Below are 23,282 nucleotides of genomic sequence, written 5' to 3' on the forward strand. Positions count from 1 at the left end.
TTTCGACCTCCATGGTAAATCTGATGGCTGGGTGTATGGAATTGATGTGGTCGCGGAATTGGTCTAGAGCAGGCTGGCCATGTGGCCAGATGACAAAGGTGTCATCAACGTACCTCTTCCATAAGGTCGGGCGTAGAGTGGCAGTCTGGATGGCGTCAGTTTCAAATTTTTCCATGAATACGTTGGCTACAACCGGAGATAGGGGGGAGCCCATTGGGGTGCCCTCAGTTTGTTTGTAGAAAGTTCCATTCCAGGTGAAGTATGTGTTGGTTAAGCAATGTCTCACCAGGGGGGGTACATCAGTATGCAGTCCTTGATGAACCAGGTCTTCAATGATAGCGATGGTGTCAGGTACCGGGACTTTGGTGAACAAGGACACCACATCAAAACTGACAAGCAGGTCGTTTGGGGACAGGGAAATGTCTTTGATTGTCGATACCAGGTGAGTAGAATTTAGTACCGCAGAGGTGGTTTTTCCAGTGAAAGGTCGCAGTATATCAGCCAGAAAACGTGCCAGTTTGTAGGTGGGGGAGCTGATAGTAGAGACGATGGGACGAAGGGGTGTATCTTCTTTGTGTATCTTTGGAAGGCCATATAATCTTGGTGGTCTGGCAGCAGAGGGTTTCAACGAGAACTGTTTGATCTCATCAATTAATGCTGTTGAATCAGAGATAATTTTGTTCGTTTTGGTGACCAGGCTGTTGGTGGGATCTCTTATTTTTGTATAGCTGCCATCGTTGAGTAGTTCTTGAATTTTGTTGTTATATTCTGTTTTGTCCATGATGACTGTGGCATTGCCTTTGTCGGCTGAGAGAACGACAATATCATCCCTCTTTTTTAATTGAGATAATTCAAAACGTTCGTCTTTGCTGATGTTGCTGGGTGGCAACTTAGCGTTTTTGAGGGTTGCAGCAATTTCAGATCTTGCTACGTCTGCAGAGATGTGACTCAAGCCCTTGAGTGCAACGTCGACATGGGCAATGATATCATTAACCGGTAAGTGTCTCGGTGTGACAGCAAAGTTTAGACCTTTAGCTAAAACGGATTTCAGACCATCAGAAATGGAACTGTTACTGCGATTAAGTACGACTTTGTTGACGTCTATCTTTTCGGTGTGTGGATCCGATTTTTTGCTGGAGAGGTGATTGAATTTGGAAATCAAATTGTCCCCGATTCAACACAGTACACAAAATCCGTGATTTAGTTCCATCTGTAAAAGATGCTCTTCCAGACATACAGTACCCGGGCGTTTACAAACTAAAGTGCCTCTGTGGTAGTAGCTACATTGGAGAAATCAAAAGACATATCTCGGACCGCATCCGCGAACATAAAGCAGACTTGAAACACGGTAAGACGAACTCCTCTGCCGTGGCAGATCACTGTTACAATTCAGTGGGCTCACATGACATTGACTTCTCCAAGACGGAGGTTCTTTGCAAACCAACCGGCTACCATGAGAGATTCGTTCATGAGGCCATTCACATATACAAGCACAGAGACAACTTCAACCGAGATGGATTCAGGCTTAGTAACCACTGGAAAGATGTGTTAAATCATTTCTGTTCTTAATTAATTGTAATTTTACGATGACCTTCAGACCGCAGCTCTTTCGCCAGCATTGCCTCTTAATACCTCTCACACCACGGTTAATGGTATGGTTTACAACATGGAGTATACTAGGGCCTCGCAGCTGTCTCTCTCCCCCTCCTCTGTTCCGACCATGGACGAACTCGTCCGTCTGAACGGGGCCCGTAGCTATCCGTGGGGCGGAAATTTGAGGGTAAGAATCCACCCATTTTTTCGCCATATAGCATTGTGATATATAACGACTTATGGTTGGTAGCTTAGCTGATTGGAGAATATAGAGTTTATTGATAACATGAAGGTAATTTATATTTTAGTTTTTATTGGTTCACTATATAGTACTGTGAATAGCTCAGATGTGTAGTCATTTCTGTGACCAGTCACTAGCAAATCACTCAGTTATTTCAATGCTAAATTCGCCTAGTTATTTCAATGCTAAATTATCCTGTTTGATTTGTACTAAGTGCCTCGGTGAATGTGTATGCTCTGACTTCAACGTAGCTATTTCTGTAGCAGTTACAAGCGAATCACTCAGCTATTTCAATGCTAAATTCTATGCTAACTCCATTGTCAAGGGGTGCCTCTGCGGATGTGTATGCCTTAACTTAGCTATTTCAATGCTAAATTCTATGCTAATTCCTTTTAACAATGGGTGCCTCTGCGGATGTGTATGCTTTAACTTTTAACATAGCTATTTCTGTGACCAGTCACAAGCTAATCATTCAGCCATTTCAATGCTAAATTTTATGCTAATTCCTTTGTCAAGGCTCTTTGTTCCTCTCACACAGCTTAAAAGCCGTGATCTGAACGTGGCTCTCTCACTCCAGCGCTGTCCTACCAGACAGTCTCGCCCCCTTCACCTGATGAAGGCCGCTTGTGTTGTGGCCGAAACGTCGTGAGAATATTATTGTGTTATTTTATTTTATCAATTTATTATTTTATTCTCATTCTACGTGACTTTACTGAAAGAACCAAAGAAGATGAATCATTGCAGTCACGAAAGCTTTAAATCGAAATTTCAGTCACAAGCTAATCACTCAGCCATTTCAATGCTAAATTATATGCTAATTCCTTTGTCAAGGCGCTTTGTTTCCTCTCACACAGCTTAAAGGTCGTGATCTGAACGTGGCTCTTTCACTCCAGCGCTGTCCTACCAGACAGTCTCGTCCCTTCACCTGATGAAGGCCGCTTGTGTTGTGGCCGAAACGTCGTGAGAATATTATTGTTATTTTATTTTATCAATTTATTATTTTATTCTCATTCTACGTCACCCTGTACATGCCTACATGTTGGAACCCTTTTGGATCAACTTTTTACCCCCACATCTGGTGGGGGGGGGGGGTCCACTTTCTATAACTTTTAGATCCAGGCCCTTCTGAAAGGCTCTCATAATTTAGCTTGACGGACAATCGGAACGCCGGGCTTTAAAAAAAAAAGATGCATTGAGAGTATTTTGCCGCTATAAATGTCCAAATGATGGGGGCCACTTTGTTGAGCTCATCATTGGTTTAGTGTTTTGTATTTGTTTGTGTTTGGACGATTTGTTCATCTTGTACTTTGCACTACTGTCGTGTTTTTGTGCTGTTTGTTGTTGTAACGTTCTTACCCTGTGCCCCTACTGGACATCTGTGAAAAAAAGCTTTACAGCTCATCGGATTCCTCCTGCAGTGTAAATATGATTCTGCGAGCGATTGAAGACTGTGTGGTGGTGGGTGGGTGGTGGGTGGGTTAAAAATCGACACTATTGTTGACACTTTATTTCGCCGTTCTCAAAAAAATAATAATCTCAAGACAAGTAAACGCATTGTGTGTTAAACAGCACCACGTAACAAAACACAAACGAAAAAAAGGCAGCACGGACACACGCGAGATGTGGGCCACGATAGAGCAACAGACACGTGGAAAATATTAGCAGCATAAATAAAGTTACCCCTTTTTTATAGACAAAGATCCCCCCCATATACAGACTGTTGGGGCAAGTGCTGTTAGCGAGCACCTATGAAGGCCGGCACGGCACACGAGGGGGGTGGGTGGCCAGCAACTACGCCCGACCGTCTTTGTCACCCCAGTGGCGATGTTTATACACCGCACCAGGTACTCATTTGAGGCCGAGTCGACCCTAGGGAAGGCCCAGGACCGGTTCAGATAGAATCGTCGCCGGTGTTGGTCGTGAGTGGGAATCTAAATCGGCTCGCTGGGTTCGTAGCGCGGCGTAGCGCTTACCACTGCACCAGCGCCCCCATCTACACACACACACATATATAAACAGAACGTCACGCAAACTCGACTAAGGTTTTCAAAGTCTTAAATAGAAGTGCCTTAAACATTACGGTTAAAATGTGCAATTATTTGAACAATTAATTTTTATATCCATTTTCTGCCCTCCTGTCAATTCACTGCTCGATCGGTCTTCTAATGATGCAGTTTTTTGGCGTTGTAGGGGATTGCTTGACCATACTTCACCATTGCTGGTCAGTGAAGGTTGGTGAATGATGGGCGGGCGGGCGGGTGATAGGCAAGCACAGGTACCGGTTCAGACACTCGCCACCGATCTTGGCCGTGGCTGACCACCGCACCCCCACGACGCTCCACACACAACAAAAATAACAACATCCGTCTCGTGGAATATCTTTTTGTTAAAGGCGACACACATTGTCACAGCCATCAAAATGTAGAGGGGTTAAAGTGCAGTAAAACTCGTCTTGTGCTATGCTCCCGTGCCCGTACCAAACGCAAGGGGATGTGAAGTACAGCCAAAAAAAACCCCACTCTGTCGACCCGCATCGCTTGAGGCGGACACTCCCCTCATCCATCCAGCAGTGGATTGCCAACGGGGCTTTCGCATAATTCAGATCGCATAAATATATATGAATGCGTCGTTACGGCCCGCCACCATCCGACGCAGCCAATGAGTAACGTTGTGTCACGTAAACAGAACGTGCCAATTCGTTTACGGGTACAGCAACACACCGGTGTGTTGGAGAGCAAGTGGGGAGAGCAAATTGTAACTGTTGTAGATTTGCTATCCAACACACAACCGGTGTGCTGTACTAGTAACGAATTGGCACGTTCTGTTTACGTGACACAACGTTACTAATTAGCTGTGTGGGGTGGTGGCGGGCCTAACGACACATTTACGCGATCCAACCCAAAAAACCTGCATTATGGACAACCCCTCATCCTAGGCCGAGATGCAACCGAGGGCTGCCCCCCCCCCCCGTCTCAGGCCATCCCTAAATTACCTTTTTGCAGTCGCTTCTTCGTTCGTGAAGATTTTTTTTTTTATTCCAGTCTGGCGAATCGTTGTCACTCCGCTCACGTCACACCCCCCCCCGCCCCCGCCCCCCAATGTTCTTAACTGCATCAATGTGACCCGCTGACAAAAGACTGGACGATAACCGCTTAGGTTTTTTTTTACCTCTACCCCTCTCTTTTGCACCCCCTGGAGTGCCGGAGACGCGGGGCCATCCTCGCCAAGTCTCCGCACACGTTCACTTTCGGGGGGGGGGGGGTTAAGCTTCCCTTCCTCCTTTCAAAGACATTAACTCTCGCCCTCAACTGGGCTAGGCAGGTCTCCAAACTATTTTGTAAATTCCACATCCTTTGTGACGTGGGCCCACCCCCTCCCCGAGTCTGTCCTCAAACCGCAAACGAACCACCGCGGTGTCAATTCTCGCAGGGCAGACCGAACCGACAATGTCTGGCAGGCGGATCGCCACTCCGGTGCGAGTCAACGAACACGCGCATATACCCCCCGGGGGGGGAGGGTGCACGATTTGAACTTGGTGACCTCGCACAGCTGCATTTCAGATATTAAAAATGCGGCACCCTGTGCGTACTTTCGCTCGTACGCAGCATCTTCACTGCGACGGACGCTCAAAATAAGGGCAATTAGCCAGGCGTACAAATAAGCGGACAAAACGTTCTCAAGACGCGAACGAGATCCTTCGGAAAGCCCAACGCCACCGCCACGGTGGTCTTTAACCACAATACCGGGGTTCACCAAAATAAGAGCCAGGGGTTGTTATTTTTTGCCGTCGCCTAAGAGAAAGTTCTCAACATTCGGCCCGACTTGCCTCGGGCCGAGAGGTCTCTCCAAAGTCAAGCAAATTCTCGTCAACTTGGCAGTCACAGAAAGTGCGACAATTTTTTAGCAGGCTGCTCTTCAAGACCTTGACATTTCAGCTGGCATCTGCTTTTTTGCACGGAGGCTGACCTCGCCAAAGAAAGCAGAAAAGTTTTTGCCATGCGGCCTTCCTCAAGAAGCTCTATCCTTCTTAAGAACGCTTTCAAAGAAACGCTGATCTGGTGGTTGTGTTATGATAACGATGAGCGTATTCTTGGTTCTTTCGGTAAAGTCACGTAGAAGGGAAACGATAAAATAATAAAAATATAAAACAATTGTAAAAATATAAAACAATTGTTTTATATTTTTATTATTTTATTGTTTCCCTTCTATGTGACTTTACCGAAAGAACCAAGAATATGAATCCCTGCAGTCACGAAAGCTTTAAATCAACGATGAGCATGCTCGTAAGTAGTGTAACAATGGTGTAATGGTGATGTAACGAAAATTATGGTGGTGGTGATGATGGCGATGATGATGATGGTGTTGCAGCGGTGTGATGATGACAACGGTGGTATGACCGTGATGATGTTGTGATGGTTTGATGGTGGCGATGTGTTGGTGATATTTGTGGATCTGTGTTGACAAACGTGTGCACGTCTGTTTGGATTATTGCGTGTGTGCGTGCGTGACGTGTGTGTTCTACAGACAACGTCACTGCATCTCCACGCGTGTAAAAATACGACGGTGCAAACCCCACAGCAAATACCGCGCACACACAAATATCCCACATATAACCTTTAACAGATTGTCAGGGCAAGCATCAGAGTCGGAAGGGCACAGGAGGGGGGGTGCGAGAGTGGGTGGCCAACGCCACGCCCCAACGCCGCCGTTAACACACTGCACCAGGTACCCAACTGAGACCCGAGTCGACCTCGTGGGGGGCCCCAGGACGAGGTTTAGATATTTCGCCGCCGCTACTGTCGGGGTCGTGAGCGGGGAAGCTAATTCTGGGGGTCGTGGCGCAGCGCGCTAACCGCTGCGCCGCCGCTCGTCATCGCCCCCCCCCCTCCCCCTCCCCCGCCCCCCCCAACTTCCGTCGTTTAACGCCGGCGCCGCTTGCGAGACCACGCACCCCTCCCCCCCCCCACCACCACCCCGTCACGGCGGGGCGCCGTCGCAGACGTCGACGGCGCAGAACTTGAGGAAGCGCGAGGCGTCGAGGGCGGGGCACTGGCTCACGCCGAGCCACGCCGGCGCCGAGAACTTGGCGTAGGAGGAGCGCAGGCGCGACGACTGCACCCCCAGGACGAGGCTCGACATGCGGTGCATGCAGCGGTAGAGCAGGCGCTCGCTGGTCACGGGGGGTGGGGGGATGGGGGCGGGGGCGGGCGGGCAGGGGCACGTGGGGGCACGGGGTCGGCGGAGTTGCGGCGGACACGCGGAGAGGGAGAGACGGAGAGAGAGAGAGAGAGATAGAGAGGGTAGAGAGACTCTCCGGAGAGGTGTCCATGTCACATGATGCACGGGCAAGGTCACCGTTAAGGTCAGATTCACTACGGACAGAGAGAGGCACTCTCCGGAGAGGTGTCCATAAACGATAGGCAAAGTAGGTCCAGCAGGTCACATGATGCACGGGCATGGCCAGAGTGACCATTGACACAGCGAGAGACACAGGCACAGCAGGTCACATGATGCACGGGCATGGCCAGAGTGACCATTGACACAGCGAGAGACACAGGCACAGCAGGTCACATGATGCACGGGCATGGCCAGAGTGACCATTGACACAGCGAGAGACACAGGCACAGCAGGTCACATGATGCACGGGCATGGCCAGAGTGACCATTGACACAGCGAGAGACACAGGCACAGCAGGTCACATGATGCACGGGCATGGCCAGAGTGACCATTGACACAGCGAGAGACACAGGCACAGCAGGTCACATGATGCACGGGCATGGCCAGAGTGACCATTGACACAGCGAGAGACACAGGGACAGCAGGTCACATGATGCACGGGCATGGCCAGAGTGACCATTGACACAGCGAGAGACACAGGCACAGCAGGTCACATGATGCACAGGCATGGCCAGTGACCATTAACACAGCGAGAGACACAGGCACAGCAGGTCACATGATGCACGGGCATGGCCAGAGTGACCATTGACACAGCGAGAGACACAGGCACAGCAGGTCACATGATGCACGGGCATGGCCAGTGACCATTAACACAGCGAGAGACACAGGCACAGCAGGTCACATGATGCACGGGCATGGCCAGAGTGACCACTGACACAGCGAGAGACACAGGCACAGCAGGTCACATGATGCACGGGCATGGCCAGAGTGACCATTGACACAGCGAGAGACACAGGCACAGCAGGTCACATGATGCACGGTCACCGTAATGGTCAGAGTGGCCACGGACACAGAGAGAGAGGCGTTCTGTGGAGACGTGTCCATAACACACAGGCACACACACATATATATACAGTATATAAACACGTGTCCATAAACACACACGCAGGTTATGAACACAGGTAAACTAAGGTCGATAAACAGGGCTTCACAGAGCTGCTAGGAGACATTTCTGTAAACACAGCCATATAAACGTGTCCATTAACAAGCATAAAGATATACGTCTCAAACCTGTACGAGTGTCTCTCTCTCCCCGCTCACCTCTAAGGGTGTTTCTCTCTCACTTGTACAAGTGTCTCTCTCCCCACTCACCTCTAAGGGTGTTTCTCTCTCACTTGTACAAGTGTCTCTCTCCCCACTCACCTCTAAGGGTGTTTCTCTCTCACTTGTACAAGTGTCTCTCTCCCCACTCACCTCTAAGGGTGTTTCTCTCTCACCTGTACGAGTGTCTCTCTCTCTCCCCTCACCTGTACGAGTGTCTCTCTCTCTCCCCTCACCTGTACGAGTGTTTCTCTCTCTCTCACCTGTACGAGTGTTTCTCTCTCTCCCCTCACCTGTACGAGTGTTTCTCTCTCACCTGTACGAGTGTTTCTCTCTCACCTGTACGAGTGTTTCTCTCTCACCTGTACGAGTGTTTCTCTCTCACCTGTACGAGTGTTTCTCTCTCACCTGTACGAGTGTTTCTCTCTCACCTGTACGAGTGTTTCTCTCTCACCTGTACGAGTGTTTCTCTCTCTCTCACCTGTACGAGTGTTTCTCTCTCTCCTATACGAGTGTTTCTCCCTCTCTCCCCTCACCTGTACGAGTGTTTCTCTCTCTCTCACCTGTACGAGTGTTTCTCTCTCCTATACGAGTGTTTCTCCCTCTCTCCCCTCACCTGTACGAGTGTTTATCTCTCTCTCACCTATACGAGTGTTTCTCCCTCTCTCCCCTCACTTGTACGAGTGTTTCTCTCTCTCTCACCTGTACGAGTGTTTCTCTCATTCTCTCTCACCCGTACGAGTGTTTTTCTCTCTCTCTCACCTGTACGAGTGTTTCTCTCTCTCCCCTCACCTGTACGAGTGTTTCTCTCTCACCTGTACGAGTGTTTCTCCCTCTCTCCCCTCACCTGTACGTGTTTCTCTCTCCCTCACTTGTACGAGTGTTTCTCTCATTCTCTCTCACTTGTACGAGTGTTTCTCTCTTTCCCCTCACCTGTACGTGTCTCTCTCTCTCCCCTCACCTGTACGAGTGTTTCTCTCTCACCTATACGAGTGTTTCTCCCTCTCTCCCCTCACCTGTACGAGTGTTTCTCTCTCACCTATACGAGTGTTTCTCTCTCACCTGTACGAGTGTTTCTCTCTCACCTATACGAGTGTTTCTCTCTCACCTATACGAGTGTTTCTCCCTCTCTCCCCTCACTTGTACGAGTGTTTCTCTCTCTCTCACCTGTACGAGTGTTTCTCTCTCTCTCACCTGTACGAGTGTTTCTCTCATTCTCTCTCACCCGTACGAGTGTTTCTCTCTCTCCCCTCACCTGTACGAGGAGTAGTAGCTGAGCGTGTCAGTCCACGCCGTCTCCCCGTCGCCGATGCTCATCACGCCCTGCCGGTACTCCAGCATCACGTGCCGCGCCAGGCACAGTGCACCGGCCGCCAGCTGCATGGCGCCAAACGTCACCGAATCGACGTCGCTCAGCGACAGCTCCATCAGGTAAGTGGACAGGAAGTTGATCTGGCTCGTGGGGTCAGGGGTCAGAAGTGGGTGCGGTGGGGGGGGGCGGTGGAAATCGCAAGGTCACACAGGTCGCCCCTTATAAAACCCTCTTGACGATCGCCCCTGTTAACAACGAATCGCTTAACGACTAATCGCTTAGCGACTAATCGCTTACCCCATAGAGCCCAATGTGTTTGCTTACCGACCATTCCCCTGTTGACAGGCTGTTGTAGGTACAATCAATATTAATTAATGCATTGACTAACCATGTTTCTTTTAATAGTATGTATTTATAATTGTGTTGGTATCTTTATGTGTTGCTATCGATTGCTTAAATATTCTAAAGTACGTTTTTTGGGTGAAAAAGGGGTAACTTTCGATGCTCTCAGAACGAATTAAGCCTTTAAATGTTTATTTCCTATCCTCGCTTACTGACCAAACCACTTACCGACCAGTTTCATGGAACCAATTACCGCGCCTAAGATGAAGGGGCTACTGTATTGTTGTTGTTGTGCTTGTTTACCCAGGAATTCTTCACCAAGTCTCGAGACCAGGGGTCGCCAACTGGGGTCTCACCGAGCCCCAATGCGGCTCTTTAATCAAGCACACGAGGGCTCTATGGAAGGGGCCATAACGTAGAACGCCGCACTAGCACAGTACAGGGACTCCTCTACTTACGAAGTTTCAGAGATACGAACAAACCTGGTCCGTACGTCCAGTTGCCTGTTCGGACGAAGAGTCGCAAGTTAAACCGCCACGAAATAGATGGAGATTGTGGCATCTATAGCTGCAGAACGTGAAGAACCAGTGGCATCTACAGCTGCAGAACGTGAAAAACCAGTGGCATCTACATCTGCAGAACGTGAAGAACCAGTGGCATCTACATTTGTAGAACGTGAAGAACCAGTGGCATCTACATCTGCAGAACGTGAAGAACCAGTGGCATCTGCATCTGCAGAATGTGAAGAACCAGTGGAATCTACATCTGCAGAATGTAAAGAACCAGTGGCATCTGCAGAACGTGAACAACCAGTGGCATCTACATCTGCAGAACGTGAATAACCAGTGGCATCTGCATCTGCAGAACGTGAAGAACCAGTAGCATCTACAGCTGCAGAATGTGAAGAACCAGTGGCATATATATATTTGCAGAACGTGAAGAACCAGTGTGGCATCTACAGGAGATTATACAACTTTTAAAGCCATCTCCCGTGTTTAGTGTACATGCCGTACAACACGTTTGGAATCGACAGGAGTAAAGTTGGACTTACAAACAAATCGACTTAAGAACAGACCTCTGGAACCTAACTCGTTCGTAAGTAGAGGAGTCCCTGTAGTGGCAAAGAATAATAAAAGAATGTCTCCCGTGCTGTATAGAAAACTGTTTATATATAAACACACTTGGCTCTTTGCAGAACTCTTGGGGAATGTTTGGCTCTTGGTCTGTTAGAGGTTGGCCACCCCTGCTCTAGATTCAAATAAAACACACGCAACGTGACTGGCGTTGTTCAACAGCCGAACATCGCAATGCCGAAAAGACTTCCTGCAAATTTACTCAATTGTATATATGTACATTTGTTGAACTTCTTTTGCACCGTATGTAGGCCAACCGCGCTAATCAGAGGCGCGGGGTGGGGGGAAGGACAACAAACTCAAACGCAAAAAGTGAGTTTTCAATTTAGATGATGATTTACAAGTGCACACAGCTCCCTCCAGCGGCTTTCTAAATGTTGGAAGGAAAGAGCGTTCCAGACGGCCGCAGAAGTGCATCTGAAAGCGGCGCGCGACGCGCTTGGGGGACCGTACGGAGCAGCAACTTAGCTGCGCGCTGCGAAATTTTGGCAGGACCCCTCCTGGAAAAAAAAAATTACTCCTGAGACTCGAGCGTCAGAATAAAAAACCAATGGTTTGCTAGCCGGCTCCGTGTAGCCTCAGCAGACTGTGGGGGCAAGTGCTGTTGAGATCATTTAGATTAATTGTCACTAGAAATGTCCAAATTATGGGGGCCACTTTGTTGGGCTCATCATTTGTGGTGGCCAGGCAGCTTCTGAAAAATAAGTTAATAACCGAGTGGGCTTTCGTTGGTAGGATGGGGGATGGTTTAGTGTTGTAGTTTGTTAGTGTGTTGGGTCATTTGTTGACCTTTCTTGTACTGTGTGCTACTATGGTGTTTGTGTGCTGTTTGTTGTTGTAACGTTCTTACCCTGTGCCCCTACTGGATATCTGTGGGAAAAAAAAAGCTGTATGGCTCATCGGATTCCTCCTGCAGTGTAAATGTGATGATTCTGCGAGCGATTGGTGGTGGATTAAAAAATCGACACTATTGTTGACACTTTATTTCGCCGTTCTCAAAAAAAAAAGAATTTCGAGACGACTAAACGCACTGTGTGTTAAACAGCACCACGTAACAAAACACAAACGAACAAAAGGCAGCACGGACACACGCGAGATGTGGGCCACGATAGAGCAACAGACACGTGGAAAATATTAGCAGCATAAATAAAGTTACCCCTTTTTTACAGACAAAGATCCCCCCCACCCGTGTAGCCTTAACAGACTGTTGGGGCAAGTGCTGTTGTTGAGATTATTTAGATACATTTTGTCACTAGAAATGTCCAAAGGATGGGGGCCCACTTTTGTTGAGCTTATCATTTTTGGTGACCAGGCAGCTTCTGAAAAAAATAAGTTAACACCTCGGTGAGCTTTGCCTTGATGGATGGGGATGGTTTAGTTGTATTTGTGTTAGGCCATTTGTTTACCTTGTACTTTGCACTCCTATCGTTTTTTTGTACTGTTTTTGCGTTCTGACCCCGTGCCCCTACTGGACATCTGTGAAAAAAACCAAACTTTATAGCTCATGGGATTCCTCCTTCAGTATAACTACAGATTCTGATTATGTTAGCGAGTAGCACTTATGAAGGCCGGCACGGCACGTAAGGAGGGCGGTGGGGTGGGTGGCCAGCACCATACGCCCGGCCGCCTTTGTCTCCCCGGTAGGCGATGTTTTTACACACCGCGACGTGTCGACCCAGGGGAGGGCGCCAGGACCGGTTTTGGATAATTATCGTAGTGTCAACGGTTGTTGGCCGTGAGATTGGACGAGGGGGGGGGGGGGGGGGGAGGCGGGGTCGGGGGTCGTCGGGGTTGAGGGTTTGGGGGCTCGAGGGGTCGTTGTGTCCGTGTGTTCGGGGCCTGAGCGCGCGCGCACCTCCTGGCAGGCGTCCGACAGATGCAGCAGCACCTGCAGCAGGTGCAGCGGCTGGACGTAGTAGAGGCTGAACTTGAGCCGCTCCAGCAGCAGGCGCTCCATGCGCAGCAGCTGCTCCTTGCGGTAGGTGTGCTCCATCAGGTAGCACAGCATGTGCACCTGGGCAGGGGTCAACACGGGGAGCGGTGGGGGGGCTCAGCCGAGGGGGTCAGGGGTCAGCCGAGGGGGTCAGGGGTCAGCCGAGGGGGTCAGCGGCGGGCCCCGCGGATGGCGACGCGCCATCCGCGGGATTCGCGGCGGCTCACGGCAGGGACGCCGTGAGCCGCTGCGAACCTGGCGACCCGGGTTCGATTCCCGCTCACGGCCAACACCGGTGACGATTATCTGAACCGGTCCCGGGCCTCCCCTAGGTCGACTCAGCCTCAAATGAGTACCTTGTGCGGTGTGTAAACATCGCCACTGGGGAGACAAAGGCGGCCGGGCGCGGCGTTGGCCACCCCACCCCCTCGTGTGCCGTGCCGGCCTTCATAGGTGCTGCTCGCTAACAGCACTTGCCCCGACAGTCTGTTGCAGGCTACACGTGGGGGGGGGGGGGTCTTTGTCTTGCCTCTGGCACGGAGCTCTCCTCCATCTTGCAGGCCACGTAGAGGCACGTCATGCCCAGCAGCTGCAGCGTGGGGACGTGCACCTCGGCGACGCGCAGGTACGCGTTGAGCAGGTACACGGCCAGGTACAGCGTCTCCTCCGACATGTCAAAGTACACCTGCGCGCACCGTTGTGCACGCACGCAGCCACGCGGTTACACGGTGGGGCAGCCTTCGCGCGGCGCCGTCCCGTCACGCACAAGCATCTGCCCCGTGCACCAGCCCGCAAAGGACGCCGGCTGTCAAATGCGTCGTGAACCACCGGGATAAGCCGTCGGCATTTGGCGCCGGCTGTGCAGGGCGCCGGCGGTCACCCGGCCCCGCACGCGTGCGCTCACCTGCACCTGCACGAGCCAGTCGACGAGCAGGCCTCGCATGCGCTGAGTCAACGCCTGGGGGACGTCGGAGACGCGGAACTGCTGGTGCTGATGGCGCCGCTATGGGGTGTGCGGGGGAGGGGGTGGTGGGTGGTGATGGTGGCGAGGGTGGCGAGGGCTCTTGGGTTAGGTTACTTAAACATATGTGTCGTTAAACCCGCCACCAGGTTTGTCACGTAAACAGAACGTGCCAATTCGTCACTAGTACAGCACTAGTGTATAGTGTAGTGTATAATGTAGTATACTAGTACAGCACTAGTGTATAGTGTAGTGTATAGTGTAGTGTATAGTGTAGTGTATAGTAGTGTAGTGTATAGTAGTGTAGTGTATAGTGTAGTGTATAGTGTAGTGTATAGTGTATGATGTAGTGTATAGTGTAGTATACTAGTACAGCACTAGTGTATAGTGTAGTGTATAGTCTAGTGTATAGTAGTGTAGTGTATAGTGTAGTGTATAATGTAGTGTATAGTGTAGTATACTAGTACAGCACACCGGTTGTGTGTTGGAGAGCCAAGCCGCAACATTTACAATCCGAGTACGACGTTTCGCCAGTAATTACAACCGGCACCATCAGGCGACAGCCAGGTCTGCATGTCTCTCTCTCTCTCTTTCTATCCCCGTGGTCGCGTGGATTTTATTTTTCTTTCTCCGGGCCCTCCGGTTTTTCCCCCTCCGCGATCAGAATCGACGTCACGCGCGTCTCCAAGAGTATTTCGGCCGCTCAGAAATTTCCACGCGACGACGACCGACGACGGCCGATGGACAACGGACGAGCCATCTGGGTGAGCGGTCGTTTGCGACAGCCAGGTCGCTTCGGAAAGAAAAAAAAAGAAGAGAGCTGCACATCTCAGCGTGGGCCCCTTAACCCGGCGTAGTTGGTAACAAAAAAAAATAGCGTGTCGCGGCGCACCATCATGTAGAGGTAGAGATCGTTGGCGTAGTTGGCCTCGGAGCACATGCCCAGCTGCTGCAGCGTGAGCGCCAGCTCGCGGTGGCGGTCGCGTTCCTGGGGCCGCCCGCCCGGCGACGTGCGAGCGTCGTTGAGCGTCAGCAGCTGCATGCGCGCCAGCGGGTCGCTCCCACCGCCTGCGCACGGACACACACACGGACACACACACACACAGACACACGGTGAGACAGCGGGTGGATTCCCACTGCCTCCGCACACACGGACACAGACGGACACACAGACGGACACACAGGGACACAGACGCGCACAGACACACACATGGACACACACATGGACACACACACGGACACACACATGGACAGACACACACACGGACACACGGTGAGACAGCGGGTGGCTTCCCACTGCCTCCACACACACAACAACAACCGCCATTCACCACTAAGTGGCGGTGACGTCACCACGACGCTTGTGCCAGGCTATGTGCACCCTGAGGCCACGTGAAGTGTCGAACGCCCGCTGGCAGGAGGTCACGGGGCTGACCCAGGTGCCACGGGTCGACTGAGATGACTGGCTGATGCACCACCTGTGCCCCCTACTCTGACAACCTGCTGTGCTTTAGCCACCCGGCGCTCCGCTCGTTGTTGTGAGCGTCGCTCCTCCGCCCTCCGTTGTTGTTGGAGGGCGACTGCCTCCAACTGCCTAGTAGCATCCTTCACGAGCCTCCTCCACAGAGGCCGATCTTGACACCGCTGGTACCAGTCATCAGCAAGTCCACTCAGCTCCACGTCCTCCTGCACCACATCACTCCATCTCTTCTCTAGCCCGTGCCGCGCCCGTTTAGCCCCCTCAATCCGGCCGAACAAAAGCTGCTTCGGCATGCGGTGGCTGGGCATGCGGGCTACATGACCCAGCCATCGCAGCCTTGCCCGCCGGAGGAGCTCACCGATGGGACCTTGCCCAGATCTTTCAAGGATTTGTGAGCTCCTCACACAATCCAGTCTGGTTAAACCCAGGATGGATCGTAGGCAGGCCAGCCTAAATGTTTCTAACCGGCGAAGATGTTCCATTAGGGGGGTCCATGTTTCGCAAGCGTAGAGAAGGGAGGGAATGACCGTGGCTGAGAAGACCTGAAGCTTAGTGCGGAGCGACAGACCAGGTAGCTTCCACACAGCGTTACGCAACCGATGAAAAGATATTGCCGCTCGACTGATTCGGAGACCTCTGCTGTTAAACTGGACAAAGACGGACACACAGACGGACACACAGGGACACAGACGCGCATGGACACACACATGGACAGACACACACGGACACACACACACACGGTGAGACAGCGGGTGGCTTCCCACTGCCTCCACACACACGGACACAGACAGACACACAGACGGACACACAGGGACACAGACACGCACGGACACACACATGGACAGACACACACGGACACACACACACACGGACACACGGTGAGACAGCGGGTAGCTTCCCACTGCCTCCACACACACGGACACAGACGGACACACAGACGGACACACAGACGGACACACAGACGGACACACAGACGGACACACAGGGACACAGACGTGCACGGACACACACATGGACAGACACACACATGGACAGACACACACGGACACACATACACACGGACACACGGTGAGACAGCGGGTGGCTTCCCACTGCTTCCGCACACACGGACACAGACGGGGACACAGACGGACACACTGGGACACACACGGACACACGGTGAGACAGCGGGTGGCTTCCCACAGCCTCCACACACACGGACACAGACGGACACACAGGGACACACAGGGACACACACATGGACACACAAAAAGGCAAAGACAAAAATCCCCCGTATAACCTTAACAGACTGTAGGGGCAAGTGCTGTTAGCGAGCACCTATAAAGGCCGGCATGGCACACGAAGGGGTGGGTGGCCAACACCACGCCCGGCCGCCTTTGTCTCCCTAGTGGCAATGTTTACTACACCGCACCAGGTACTCATTTGAGGCTGAGTCGACCTAGGGGAGGCCCGGGACCGGTTCAGATAATCATCACCGGTGTTGGCCGTGAACGGGAATCGAACCCAGGTTGCCGGGTTCATAGAGCAGCGCTCTAACCGCTACACTACCGCTCCCCAACGGACACACACACTTACACACACACACAGAGGGACACAGACGGACACACCTACACACACACAGGGACACAGACGGACACTCAGCGACACACACACAGGGACACACACACAGGGACACACAGACGGACACACAGACGGATACACACACAAGCACACACACACACAAGGACACAGACAGACACACAGACAGACACACAGGGACACAAGAACACAGAGACAGCTAGTCGCAACACATGCACAGACAGTGGGTTTTTACGACCACCAACACGTGCAGACAGAGAGTCGCTACGTATGCTACCACACACGGCTGTCATCTGCCAGGAAGGGGGGCAACGTTGCCACGTGGCTCTCCCCACGTCACTTAATCTTCAGTGATAAAAAGAAAACATTTTAACGTTCGTAAATTTTGGAATTACACCGCCAGCGCGCTTGGGGCCAAAGTTACTTGCTTACAGTCCGAATAACACAGCGGGATCTCCATTGCGACGTGGACGGTGCGTCGCAATCACCGCTGCAACTCGCGCGCAGCGTTAACCGGGGCAGCTTCTAGGCTCGAACCGTAAAAAAAAAACCTCCGCAACAAGCGGCAAACGCGCGAACGCTCCGTACGTACTGTACGTTGAACGTCTTCCGCACCGTACGTAGCCAACCGTGGCTAATCGGAGGCGCGGGGGAAGGACAGGAAACTAATTCGCAATAAAGCAGTTCTAAAGAAATGAGTTTGTCAATCTATATCAGGGGTGGGGAACCTTTTTTTCTGCCAAGGGCCATTTGGATATTTATAACATCATTCGCGGGCCATACAAAATTGTCAACTTAAAAATTGGCCCGTTATATTTCGTCGAACAATTAACTCACCCCTAACGTGATGGCTGGAACAGACCAAATAATTTCGCGGGCCTTATACGACCCGCGAGCCAGACGTTCCCCACCCCATAGCTCCCAGTGGCTTCCTAATATTGGAAGAGCGTTCCAGACGGCCGGCAGAAGTGGCGCACCCAAAAACGCCGCGCGATGACGCGGTGACCGCCGTCTTTGTTCGACGGCGTAGCCAAAGGCCGCCACCGCCGCCGCCGCAAGGGCGACCGGGGTTGGCGCGATGACGGTGCACGCTCCACGACCAGATCGGCGAGAGGTGTCGCGGTTCATTAGCGGCGAGCGCCGGACACCGCCCACCTTGCGACGAAGACGAGGAGGCGGCGGCGGCGGCAGAGGTGGGCGGCGGCGGCAGCAGGGGTCGGAGGTCGCGCGACACGGCCGAGTGGGCGTCGCTGGACGACACGCGGCGGCTGCACTTGCGTGCCGGCGCCGGCGGGGCCCCAGCGTCCAGGGCGCAGGCGGCGCCGCCGCCGGCACTGCCGCTGGCGGCCTGCAGCGGGGGCCCCACCATGGGGGTGCAGAGCTGCCGAGGGAGAAAAACCAAAAAGGTCCGGGGTGGGGGACAAACAGGCGGGGGGTCGTCCCGTTGGCCGTTGTCCATGCCGAGTTGAAACCAAACCGGGATACGTCGGCCTCGTAGCACTTTTTAATTTGGCTCGGTAGGGGGAAGGCCAAGCAGGGCCAGGCTGGGGGCGGGGCGATATAAGACATTTATTGGCTTACGTAGTGGAATCCAAAACATGCCTGGAGGCTCCTGACCCATGCCAGGGTGGCTGGGCACAAACCGGGCATGGCTCGGTTGTGCAGTGGCAAAAAACGTGAAAGATCCTCGGTGTAGTCGGATAGACGGTTGTTGGGGCGAGTGCCGTTAACCCTTTCCCGTTCCGAGGCTACAGGTTGCAGGGTGGGGTGTCCCGTTTCCCGCTGTATCTCGGAACGCGGGAGCGGCTCGGCGTAAATTTTATTTAGAGAGGCGTAGCGCCATTTTTTGTTAAAGACATTTTACTCACCGCAGAGAACCAATATTTACAGGACCACAGACTATGCCCATGGCCTTGTGGGAGCCTCGGTACGGATTTTATGTTTTCTTCCGGTTTAGTTTTGACGTACACGTACGTACACGTGTACGTCATCCGAACGAGGAAGGGTTACTGTGTGTGTGTGGGGGTTCGATTGTCGTGCCTGCATCTTCTTGGGACGCCGTCGCCCGTCCTGGCATCGTCGCCTCGCTGCGACGCCACCAACGTTGCTCACGCTCCTCAAGGCCACGCGCCGCTTACCCTGCGCGCACAACGCACCGCGCACGTTACACATTACACACATTGCGTGCACATCCACCATCCACTGCGGGATGAAGGTCTTTTCCAATCAATCGCAATGTCGCACGGTCCTGGGATGCAACAATCTGGGCCTAGCACCTCTGCAAACTCCAGTCGCTCTCGCAGTGGCGGCTGTTGGCTCGGTCGTCGAACAAAAGCAGTGGTCACCGCATCGCGCGGAGCTTTCAAAATGCCCTTCTGCCTGCCGTCTGGAATGCTCTACCTTCCGATATTAAGAAGCCACCGGAGTTATGCACTTTTAAATCATCTAGATTTAAAATCGTTTATTTAGAATTGCTTTTTGTTTAATTTATCCTTCCCCGCACCTCCGATCAGCACGGTTGGCTACGTACGGTGTGAAAGAAGTTCAACATAAATTTCGATTTAAAGCTTTCGTGACTGCAAGGATTCATCTTCTTTGGTTCTTTCGGTAAAGTCACGTAGAATGAGAATAAAATAATAAATTGATAAAATAAAATAACACAATAATATTCTCACGACGTTTCGGCCACAACACAAGCGGCCTTCATCAGGTGAAGGGGACGAGACTGTGTGGAGGACAGCGCTGTCCAAACAGTCTCGTCCCCTTCACCTGATGAAGGCCGCTTGTGTTGTGGCTGAAACGTCGTGAGAATATTGTGTTATTTTATCAATTTATTATTTTAGTCTCATTCTACGTGACTTTACCGAAAGAACCAAAGAAGAAGTTCAACATACATACTGCATCTGCTACCCAGCTTGCATAGTCTGGCGCTCCTTCAACGGAGGAGTAACACCATCACTACCTTGCGGATCTCGTCAAGGAGCATTGCCCATCACGCAAACTCCGGTCATCCTTGCATAACCATCGAACAAAGCATCAGACTCTTAATTTAGAGTGGAGGAATCTGATGAAGCTCTTTTTCCAGAAATGCCCAATAGGGCCGAGTCATCCGAAAGACGGTCGCCACATCGCACGCTTTCAGATGCGCTTCTGCGGCCGTCTGGAATGCTCTTTCCTTCCGATATGAGGAAGCCACTGGAGCTATGATGCACTTTTAAATCGAAACTGAAAACCCATTTCTTTAGATCTGCTATTTGCGTTTAGTTTGTTTGTCCTTCCCCCGCACCTCCGGTTAGCCCGGTTGGCTACGTACGGTGCGAAATGAGTTGAGCGTACGTACACACTACACCAGGCGTCGGCAACCAAAACAAAAAATAACAAAAAAAATTCCCAATTCGGTACAAAAAAATATATTTCAAGAGCCGCAATGCAATTACGAGACGATTTGGGAACCCCTTAATAAAGAACGTCACGAAGCAGTCCTTAATGAGCCGCAAAAGGCTCTGGAGATGCAGGTTCCTGACCCCTGGCCATGGTAAACTGGACGTCCAGGGTAAACTGGATTTCCATGGTAAACGGGACCATCCATGGTTAACTTGACTTCCACGGTGAACTGGACTTCCACGGTGAACTGGACTTCCACGGTCTGGTGGTCGGCAACCAAAATAACATGAAGAGAGCATCGTTTTTTTCTTGGCATTTCAAGATCCCGCACCGCTGTCCTTAAAAGAGCCCCAACCGCATGCGGCTCTGCAGCCGCAGGGTTCCCCCCCTCCCACCACACCCCGCGAGCTCTCTCTCTCCCTCCCTCTCTCTCGTCGTCGCTGGCAGACCCCGACCACCGCGGTGGGTTTTGGGGCTCTTGAGCTCCTTTTTCGAAGGCATTTGGCTGCCGCTGGCGACAATGCAATCCTTGCTGCCTTGTTAGGCTGTTTTGTTTGCCGTGGCCAAGACAGGGGTGGTGGAAACCCTTCGCGCGCTGGCGTGCGGTCATCACAGCACCACCACCACCGTCTTCGTCGGGGTGGGAGGTCGTCACAAATCCAACCCCGACCATGAAGTGCGTATTAGCAAAAAAAATTGACATAGGTGAAACGACACCGGAGGGGGGGGGGTTCTCTCGCATATCTGTACACAGACCGCGAGTCAATTCACGCGGACGTACACACACACACACTCAGAATTATTTATTTACACCTGAGGAATCCGATGAGCTACAAAGCTCCCTCCCCCCCCCACACACGTCCAGTAAGGTGCACAGGGGTCACAGAACCCGCGCACCACTCGTGCACACGCGGTAACGAAGATCAAAGAAAGATGCCCCCGTGTAGCCTTAACAGACTGTTGGGGCAAGTGCTGTTTGCGAGCACCTATGAAGGCCGGCACGACACACGAGGGGGTGGGTGGCCAACACCACGCCCGGCCGCCTTTGTCTCTCCAGTGGCGATGTTTACACACCGCACCCAGGTGCTCATTTGAGGTTGAGTTGACCAAGGGGAGGCCCACAACCGGTTGAGATAATCGCCACCGGTGTTGGCCGTGAGCGGGAATCGAACCCGGGTCGCCAAGTTCTTAGCGCGGCGCGCTAACCGCTACACCACCGCTCCCCCACGCGGTAACGCGCAACTTGCCACGCGCACACAAAAACAAAAATGCGCCCCCCCCCCATCGCCACCACAAATCCGTGTTGAGCGACTACCTTTGAAAACGGCAACACGCGTGGAGGGGTAGGGGGCTGCCCTTCCGTCTGCCCAGTGGTATCCGTTAACTCATCTCAGGCGGTGAAGATGAGGGGTGGGGGGGGGTAGGACCGCCGACACAACGGCGTCGGCCCCACAAGCGGGAATCGAACTCGGGTTTGTCGCCGACGCTGCCACGTGCTAAGCACTGCGCCACCGCTCGCGTAGCCACCCAAGACCTTAAACAAACTGTTTAACGCGTAGGAAGGAGGCTTTCGTGACCAATATCATCCATAATATAGGTTTGTTTGGGGGTTAGATGGCGTAAATGCGTCGTTAAACCCGCCACCACCCGACACAGCCAATCAGTAAAGTTTGACACTAAAAACAGAACATACGAGGTTTTTTTGGGGTTAGATCGCGTAAATATAAATGTGTCGTTAAACCCGCCACCACCCGACACAGCTAATTCGAAAGGGTTTGTCACGTAAATGTGGCAATTCATTACCAGTACAGCAACACCGCTGTGTTGGGGCAAGTGCTGTTCGCGAGTAACATCTCTGAAGTCCACGCCCGGCCGCCTTTGTCTCCCTAAGCGGCGATTTTTACACACCGCACCAGAAATCTCGTTGAAGTCCAATCGACTTAGGGGAGTCCCCCGGACCGGTTCAGATAATCGTCACTGGTGCTGGCCCGCGATCGGGAATCGGAAATTGGAGAATGCAGCGCGCTAACCGCTACACCACCGCTACCACCCAACCACAACAACCACCGCCATTCGCCACTAAAAGGCGGCGACGTCACCACGACGCTTGTGCCAGGCTATGTACACACATTTCAAGTTTCATTTATTAGGTATAGCCCTGTGAGCCATGCGGCTCTTACCACGCACATGGGGAAAACACGCGGCCAACACCACACCTTGCCGTCCTTGTAATAAGTCTGCTCGCTTGACCACTCCGCGTTGAAATTCACGGCGTCCATGACCCCGCGTGCGCGTGAACGCGTTTCACAGGCCCAATGTGAAATCCAGACGATGGCCGTGACTCTTTCTCTCAATCGGAACAAACCATCACCCCTCCACCTCCCACACCCCCCCCTCAGTGTGTTGTTATTTATTTATTTGTGCAACTCAGGTCGGCGGGCGAGATGAGCGTCCGGGTTCGAGTCTTCGTTTCTGCTAACCTAGCACGGGACGCCACGTGCTCGCGTGAGCCGCCACGTGCTTGGGGGGGAGGGGTGTGGGCGCCGCCATCTTGGCGCCCATCACCCCACGCTTTATAGAGGGCGAGGTACGGAAGCTGGGCCGGTTGGATGAAGCGCGATTCGTTAATCGGGCGATCAGCACCACGCTGACAGAGTTCGGGGCCATCCATTGAGTTGGTACACACAAATCTGTGAAAACTTGACCCCCCCCTCCTCCCTGTACGCACGCGAACTTTTTACCCCCCCCCCCACCTGCGTACGTACGCCTGACGCACCCCCCCCCCACGAATCCTATAGAACGGCCGATATTTAATCCACGCAGAAAC

General features: G+C 52.3%; 1 protein-coding gene across 2 annotated transcripts; it reads right to left on the minus strand.

Moving 5' to 3' along the window:
* Positions 1–3,326: 3,326 nt before the first annotated feature.
* LOC116953927 (G2/mitotic-specific cyclin-B2-like) lies at positions 3,327–23,025 on the minus strand. 2 transcript variants are annotated; one of them, XM_032974249.2, is made up of 9 exons: positions 22,636–23,025; positions 19,112–19,210; positions 18,227–18,452; positions 14,906–15,081; positions 13,957–14,055; positions 13,582–13,737; positions 12,975–13,133; positions 9,588–9,784; positions 3,327–7,004 (listed from the first exon to the last, which is right to left on the minus strand). In XM_032974249.2, the coding sequence occupies exons 1-9, from the start codon at positions 22,732–22,734 to the stop codon at positions 6,812–6,814; spliced, it is 1,404 nt and encodes a 467-aa protein (XP_032830140.2). In that variant the 5' UTR covers positions 22,735–23,025; the 3' UTR covers positions 3,327–6,811. The 2 variants fall into 2 exon arrangements, with proteins under 2 accessions (XP_032830140.2, XP_075908113.1); XM_076051998.1 differs by having other exon boundaries at positions 22,672–23,023.
* Positions 23,026–23,282: the final 257 nt, after the last annotated feature.

This window comes from Petromyzon marinus, chromosome 53 (genome assembly GCF_048934315.1).
Source record: "Petromyzon marinus isolate PM22_M1 ecotype Great Lakes invasive population chromosome 53, UKy_Petmar_22M1.pri1.0, whole genome shotgun sequence".
Taxonomy (NCBI): domain Eukaryota; kingdom Metazoa; phylum Chordata; class Hyperoartia; order Petromyzontiformes; family Petromyzontidae; genus Petromyzon; species Petromyzon marinus.